An 8,442-nucleotide genomic window follows, 5' to 3' on the forward strand; every position below is an offset into this window, starting at 1 on the left:
AGGAGGTATTGTTTCATATTCCCTGTGTGTATATAAAGTCTGCTGCAGTTTCCATGGTATGCATCCGATGAAGTGAGCTGTAGCTCACGAAAACTCATGCTCAAATAAATTGGTTAGTCTCTAAGGTGCCACAAGTACTCCTTTTCTTTTTAAGGATTTTCCAGAGCCTTTTCATTGCTTGTCGCATTCTCAGGGATTCAGCGCAGGGCTCGTCAGTCAGGAGGAGGAGCTGCTCAGATTCTATGACGATGGGCAGCAGCATGGAAATGCTGATAGATAAATGAGTATGTTTAACCTTTGATTCTATCTTTTCTCTCTGGTGTTATTGTAATGCTGGACAGCTGTATCAAGTCTGCAAGACTCTGTGTGTCCTGAGAATCTGAGCCTTTGTTATCAGCAAATAATTTCTTCACTCCCAGCGGAGGCTCTCAGGCTGATGATCTCCAGGGTCTATTTTCTGCACTTCCTGCTGCTCATGGAGCCGAGGGAATTGTCTGGGAGTCCTGGCCAACCTGAGAGTCTGCAGGGACTGTACAGGGGAATCATAAAGATCACTGTCCGGAATGCCGAGTGTCAGACATGTGAGATTCATACGCTGATTCTCAGGGCTCTGGCTTCCTGTCGCTATAAGGTGATTTTCTCTCTCTGTTGAGCAGGATTCTGGTGAGTTACTTGTTTCTGTATTTAAGTTAGTGCTAAGGGCTCAAGAAGGGTTCAAGGGTCCATACCAAAAATCATCTGGGCAGGAATTCACCAGTACAGCAACTTTACATTTTTAGTATTGTCAAAAGCACCAAGGGATTTACCTGGTAAAATTGCAACTCAAATATTATTGGAAATAGTTTAGAGAAATATTCATTTTTATGATCATAGAATCATAGAATATTAGGGTGGAAGAAGAGACCTCAGGAGGGCATCTAGTCCAATCCCCTGCTTAAAGCAGGACCAACACCAACTAAATCATCCCAGCCAGGGTTTTGTCAAGCCAGGCCTTAAAAACCTCTAAGAATAGAGATTCCACCACCTCCCTAGGTAACCCATTCCAGTGCTTCACCACCCTCCTTGTGAAAGAGTGTTTCCTACTATCCAACCTAGACCTCCCCCACTGCAACTTGAGACCATTACTCCTTGTTCTGTCATCTGCCACCACTAAGAACAGCCAAGCTCCATCCTCTTTGGAACCCGACTTCAGGTAGTTGAAGGATGCTATCAATGTCCCCTCACTCTTCTCTTCTCCAGATAAAATAAGCCCCGTTCCCTCAGCCTCTCCTTGTAAGTCTTGTGCCCCAGACCCCTAATCATTTTTTATGCCCTCCGCTGGACTCTCTCCAATTTGTCCACATCCCTTCTGTAGTGGGGGGACCAAAACTGGACGCAATACTCCAGGTGTGGCCTCCCCAGTGGCGAATAGAGGGGAATAATCACTTCCCTCAATCTGCTAGCAATGTTCTTACTAATACAGCCCAATATGCTGTTGGCCTTCTTGGCAACAAGGGCACACTGCTGACTCATATCCAGCTTCTCGTCCACTGTCACCCCTAGGCCCTTTTCCGAAGAACTGCTGCCTAGCCATTCGGTCCCTAGCCCGTAGCTGTGCATGGGATTCTTCCATCCTTTGTGCAGGACTCTGCAGTTCTCCTTGTTGAACCTCGTCAGATTTCTTTTGGCCTAATTCTCCAATTTGTCTAGGTCATTCTGGACCCTATCCCTACCCTCCACTCTATCTACCTCTACCCCCAGTTTAGTGTCATCTGCGAACTTGCTGAGGGTGCAATCCACACCATCGTCCAGGTAGTTAATAAAGATGTTGAACAAAACCAGCCCCAGGACCGATCCCTGGAGCACTTCGCTTGATACCGACTTCCAACTAGACATCGAGCCATTGATCACTACCCATTGAGCCCAACAATCTAGCCAGCTTTCTATCCACCTTATAGTCCATTCATCCAATCCATACTTCTTTAATTTGCTGGCAAGAATACTGTGGCAGACCATATCAAAATCTTTGCTAAAATCAAGATATATCACATCCCAAGATATACCACGTTTCCCATATCCACAGAGCCAGTTATCTTGTCATAGAAGGCAATCAGGTTGGTCAGGCATGACTTGCCCTTGGTGAATCAGTTAATTCTCTCAAACCATGTCCTTCTGTCTGTCTGAGTAGCTTTCTTTTTTGGGCAGAGTGGTTTTTCCTCTGCTTCACTCAAGTTTTCTAATTCAGCAACGTTACTTCCTTGTTAGGAAGTGCAGCTAAAGCCTCTTCAGGGGGTATTTCGTTGTGACACCTACCAAAGGATTCACAAGAAAGGGATGCACAGGGTTTCACTCACATTCTGCCTCCCTGGGTCACTGACACTGGGTTCCCTCTGAGCAAAATCCCTGCCTTGTTTTGAAATCACTGTCCTTCATGCCCAGTGTCAGAGCTGCATGCTAACTAGGGGTTTCTTTCAGACTCTTTCAGCATCCTAACAGAATTACCCTCTCTGTAGCAGGACCTGAGGGCTTGAGTTTAAGAGGTGGGAGCCAAAAGTTAAACACTGAGGGTGAATCTGGTCCCACTGAGATCAATGGCTGAACTCCCAACAGGTCCAGGAGTTCAACCTAAATCCTCATGTAGGGACTTAAATTAATTGCTTGATTTATACCAACCATGAGTCTCCCGTGATGGGTGAATGCATTTGGACCAAAGAATAACTGACAAGATCGTTACTAAAATCTCAAACTCACAGGCTTAAAGGTTCAGAACAATGAATAGAACAACTTTTTCAGGGAGTCTGGCTTAGAGGAAACTATATGGTGTTGGAAATCTCACCGGGGCAGGTCCAGGAACACACAGTGTGTGTGTCGTGGGGTGGGGGGAGTGTGGGACATGCAGGAGCTACTGGCAGCTGCCTGAAACAGTGGGCCACTGGGACACAGATGTTAAACCCAGGATGCTCTGGGACCATTTGCTAGCCAGCTCTGTTAGTCATTAATGGCGAGGGTTGTAAATACATTCTTCAATGCAGAGATTTTATGGGCTCAAGTCATTATTTTTCTCACCTAAAACATTCCTCTGTACATTGTAACAGGATCCCTGATCCTCGTGAAATACACACCTAGTGTAATATTTCGAAGGTGCAGTAATCACATGAGAACTTCTCCTCAGAGGGCTCAACCGAACATGACCCATTGGAGTGCTACCCATTGCCTTGTACTTGTGGGTTCGATTAAAACATCTCTATCCATCATGCTGTCATCCTGACCTTACCTCTGGGTTTGGTCAGTGTGTTCCTGTTATCTCTGGGGAATAGGCTGGTATTGAGTTGTTCTGGTATCACCACCTTTCTGGAATGTGGTTGTGTGAGTGCTTTGTGCCTTGTATCTCTTAGGCATATGTGATTTTCCAATATCACCACTATGCTTGCCAAAATCTGTGAGGAGGGCCCTGCCTTTTGCTCAGAACCTGACTTTCCATTATATTAGCAAAATTTTGACCGGTTTAGTTCAGGCTGATACAAGGGCTTATATTTCAATCACCCTTCCTACTATGGTAGGTACTTACAGACTTTTATCAAGTCACCCCTTCACCATCTTTCTTAAAATATATAGACTGAAATCTTTGAGTCTATCACTATAAGTTTGTTTGAGGACTGGAACACATGAGTTATGAGGAGAGGCTGAGGGAACTGGGGATATTTAGTGTGCGGAAGAGAAGAATGAGGGGGGATTTGATAGCTTCTTTCAACTACCTGAAAGGGGGTTCCAAAGAGGATGGCTCTAGACTGTTCTCAGTGGTAGCAGATGACAGAACAAGGAGTAATGGTCTCAAGTTGCAGTGGGGGAGATTTAGGTTGGATATTAGGAAAAACTTTTTCACTAGGACGGTGGTGAAACACTGGAATGCGTTACCTAGGGAGTTGGTGGAATCTCCTTCCTTAGAAGTTTTTAAGGTCAGGCTTGACAAAGCCCTGGCTGGGATGATTTAATTGGGGATTGGTCCTGCTTTGAGCAGGGGGTTGGACTAGATGACCTCCTGAGGTCCCTTCCAACCCTGATATTCTATGATTCTATGATTCTAAGGCAGGTTTTCTAATCTTTTAATAATTCTTGTGACTCTTCTCTGAACCCTCCTCAGTGTTTCAACATCCATATTTAATTTTGGACACCAGAACTGGACACAGGGTTCCAGCAGCAGTCGCACCAGTGCCAAATACAGAGGTAAAATAACTTCTCTACCTCTCCTTGAGATTCCCCTGGTTATCATCCCAGGATCACATTGGCTATTTTGGCCACATCGTCACACTGTGACCTCATGTTTTAGCTAATTATCGCTTCAGGCCCCCAAATCTAGTTAAGAGACGTTACATATCCCACTATAGTCCCCATCATGTAAGCATCACCTGCATTCTTTGTTCCTAGATGTAGATATCTACAGAACTATATTAGAACACATATTGATTGCTTTGACCCAGTTTACCAACCAATCCAATTTGCTCTGAATCAGTGGCCTGTCCTCTTCATTATTTACCATTCCCCAATTTTTGTGTCATCTGCAGACTTCGATATTCAGGCATGAAAATAGTTAGTAGCTGAGTTGCTCACATGTGTCTCTGCTTACACTTGTCATTTAACACCTGAAACTTATGTCTCAGACAAGAAAGTGTCTCACCAAAAGGAACAAGTGAAGTAACAGAGGTGCCGGCCTGTAGTCCTAAATACCAAGGCCCTTGTACCCTTCATGCCCATTCTGTTGAGCACAGAGTCATAGCCCAGTGTGATAACATGTTTTTCTATAGGGGAAACTTGGCTCCTTTCCTACATAGGAACTGCATCATGGATCAGACCTATAGTCCATCTAGTTCAGTGTCCTCTCTCTGGCAGTGACAGCCCCAGGTGCTGCAGAAAAAGATGTAAGAAACCCACCAGTAGGTGGATGGGGTGGGGATGATTGAACAGCATGAGGGTCTCACCCTAATAACTTACAGCTTGATATTGGCTTGTGCCCTGAAACACGTGGGCATAAAGGCTTTCCAGAACATTTATTTAGCTGTACCTATTGTAACTAAATACTTTTACTGTCCATGTAAATGCCCAAACCCTTCCTGATCCTTGCTTAGCTTATGGCCTCAACTACCACTTGTGGCTATGAGTTCCTCGGTCTCATGAGGCACTGAGTGAAGAAAGCATTCTTTTTGTTTAATCTGTTTTGAATTTGCCACATTTCAGATTAAATGAACATCATCCTGATCTCATTTTATGAGACAGGGAGAACACAGTCTCCATCTACTCTCTACCAGTCAGTATTTTATGGACTTTCCTCCTGTCCACTCTTATTCATCGTCTTTGTAAGGTAACAATCCCAGTCTTTTCAACCTCTCTCTGTGTGAGAGTTTTCCCAGGCCCTTAATCACTCTTACTGCCCTTGCCCAAATCCCTCTAGTTCTGAAATATCTTGTGTGAGAAGGGTGCCCAGTACTACATAGAGGAGTCCAGAGGACCATGAAATATTGATATGACTGATCTCCCGACATTGTATTTTCTATAGGATTCCCGATCCCACTCCTTCTGGATCTCAATGTTTTGCTTAGTTTCTGTCCATGCTTGCACTGTCAGCAGGGTTTCCCAGAGCTGTGTACCATGATGCCCAGGACCCTTTTCTGAGTTCATACACTTAAATTAGAAACTTGTTAGGTGTTTGAGGAGTTCCACTATTCCCTACTTTGGGCATACACATCGCAGTTTATTGACCTCAAAATTCATCTGCCATCATGTTGCCCATTCACCTGGCAGGGTTAGTTCACTCTGAGGACTTCTCTGGGCTAGACTATGACCTAAATAATCTGGCGCCATCTGTAAATGTGGCCACATCACCGCTCAGCCTCCTTTCTCTTATTTACTGTACTGGTATCTAATGTGTAAACCCCCATCTTTGTTTCCCTCCCTTCACAGGCACCTTGAGCATTTCTGTGTCTGATTGACTCATCCACCACCATATGGCAGCTTCCAACCTCACCCCCTCTGGCCTTTCAACATTTATCCTAACAGGCATTCCTGGGCTGGAAGCTGCCCACATCTGGATTTCCATCCCTTTTTCTACATTCTATATTATCAGCCTGTTGGGAAATTTCATGGTTCTGTTTGTGGTAGGCAAAGAACAGACCCTGCACAAGCCGATGTTCCTGCTGCTCTGCATGCTGGCGCTCACAGACATCAGCTTGTCTACCTCTGTCATGACGAAGGCACTGTGTATATTTTGGTTCAATTTGAAAGACATTACTGTGGGTGGCTGCCTCACCCAGATGTTCTTCATTCACGCAGTTTCTGTTATGCAGTCAGCCGTCCTTGTGATAATGGCCTTCGATCGCTATGTCGCCATATGTAACCCCCTGAGATACCCCACCATCCTCACGAACGCACGAGTAGCTAAACTAGGGCTTCTGGGTTTGATAAGAGCTGTTCTCTTCATGCTACCCCTGCCCCTGCTCCTGAGCAGGCTGCCATTCTGTGTGAACCGCATTATCCCCCACATGTACTGTGAGCACATGGCTGTGGCGAAGATGTCTTGTGGGGACATCACAGTCAACAGAGCATATGGCTTGGTGATGGCATTTGTAGTCTTAGGGTTAGACCTGATGCTCGTAGCCCTGTCCTACAGTCTGATCATTGGGGCCGTCCTCAGAATCTCCTCCAAGACAGCCCACCAGAAAGCCCTCAACACCTGCACAGCCCACATTTGTGTCATGCTGATGTCTTGTACTCTCTTCTTCTTTTCCACTCTGACACACCGGTTTGGTCAGGGCATTGCTCCACACATTCACATCATCTTGGCCAACCTCTACTTCCTCGTCCCCCCCATGCTCAACCCTATTATTTATGGGGTCAAAACCAAAGAGCTTCGTGACAAAGTGGGCAAATACACCTGCAGAATATGCTTGCCTGGAGGCCACTGACTTTAAACCTGCATGACAAGAGCGGGAAAGGATATCTCCTTCTTAATCAGGGGTGTTCTGTCCCAGCGTAGATAAGCTCAGCATTGTGGAAGTTCAAGTCTGAGAAGCTCAGACATCTTATCACTCCATCACCAAGCAATACACTCTCCTTTCCTCTCTGATCATCACCTGATCTCTTTCAGCGTCACCCTGAGAAACTGGAAAGGATCCGGAGGCGGGAGACAAACATGACCAAAGGGACGGAATGCAAGGCAGATGAGCTGAGGCTGAAGAAACTGGGGACTGCAAACAGGGGAGTTTGAGAGGGACTTGGTAAGAGAATCGCTGCGGTGAGGAAGGGCCGCATCGCCAGTGCGAACGCTGCTCCTCTCTCCTCCACCCGCGCCTGTGTCCAGACAAACAACCTAACCACGGACGCCTCTACCCGGTGATGAGCTGCCAAAATCCTAACAGCCTGTTCCCCCCTCACCCCACGAGGGGGTCGTTGCCCACCCCCCCAGGACGTCTGCCCCATCCACCCCCTCCTCTGTCCCCTGACTGCCCTCGGAGCTGGGCAGGAGGGTCTCGTGGGCCACCGTAGTGGGTGCCCTCCCCGCCCCTAAGAGCCAGAGGGACCTGCCGGGGGTGAGGTGGGGAGTCTCTTGGGAAGCATCCGGCAGGGCCCTCTGGCTCCTAGGGGTGGGGTAGCATAGGTGGGGGGGGAATAGGGGGAGCAGCCGCTCCCCCCACTGATCACATCAAAAGTGGCCCCTTAGGCACCGACCCCGTGGGTGCTCTGGGGCTGGAGCACCCACGGGGAAAAGTTGGTGGGTGCAGAGCAACCACCAGCAGCTCCCCACCCCATGCCTGGCCCCTGCTTACCTCTGCTCCACCTCCGCCTCCTCCCCTGAACATCCCCCACCCCAGCTTCCTGCGAATCAGCTGTTCACATGGAAAGCCTGGGAGGGCCGAGAAGCAAGCAGCGATTTCGCGCTCAGGCCCAGGGAGGCGGACGAGAGCTGGGGTGGGGAGCGGTTCCCCTGTGCCCCCCGCCCCGGGTTACCTGCTGCGGCACGGGCAGCCCTGCTGGGGCCCCCCCAGCTCACCTCCGTTCTGCCTCCATGGGCCTGAGCCTGAAGCCGCCTCTTGCTTCTCAGCCCTCCCAGGCTTCTCACGCAAACAGCTGAATCGCGGGAAGCTGGGGGTGGGGGGCAGAGAAGCAGAGCAGGGCGGAGCGTAACTCAGGGGCAGAGATGAGCTGGGGCCGGGCGGGGAGCTGCTGGTGGGGGCTCTGCACCCACCATATTTTCCCCGTGGGTTCTCCAGCCCCAGAGCACCCACGGAGTTGGTGCCTAAGGCACCACTTTTGGCCGGTTGTTAAATTTAGAAGCCTTTTTAGAACCGGTTGTCCCGCGCAGAACAACCGGTTCTAAGAAGGCTTCTAAAGTTAATAACCGGTTCCAGCGAATTGGTGTGAACCAGCTCCAGCTCACCACTGCCTCTACCCATATTCTGGTGTAGATTTGCA

At 48.2% G+C, this 8,442-nt stretch overlaps 1 protein-coding gene across 1 annotated transcript in view; it reads left to right on the plus strand.

Annotated features, from left to right (window-relative positions):
* LOC311515999 (olfactory receptor 52P1-like) overlaps positions 1–6,935 on the plus strand; it is a gene marked incomplete at both ends in the record, with an annotated part of 160,942 nt that extends 154,007 nt beyond the window's left edge. The window contains one exon of the mRNA XM_084619584.1: positions 6,049–6,935. Within this exon, the coding sequence (XP_084475710.1) occupies positions 6,049–6,935 (887 nt within the window). The remainder of the gene's footprint in view (positions 1–6,048) is intronic.
* Positions 6,936–8,442: the final 1,507 nt, after the last annotated feature.

This window comes from Lepidochelys olivacea (genome assembly GCF_965140295.1).
Source record: "Lepidochelys olivacea isolate rLepOli2 genome assembly, chromosome: 1".
NCBI classification, from domain to species: Eukaryota; Metazoa; Chordata; order Testudines; family Cheloniidae; genus Lepidochelys; species Lepidochelys olivacea.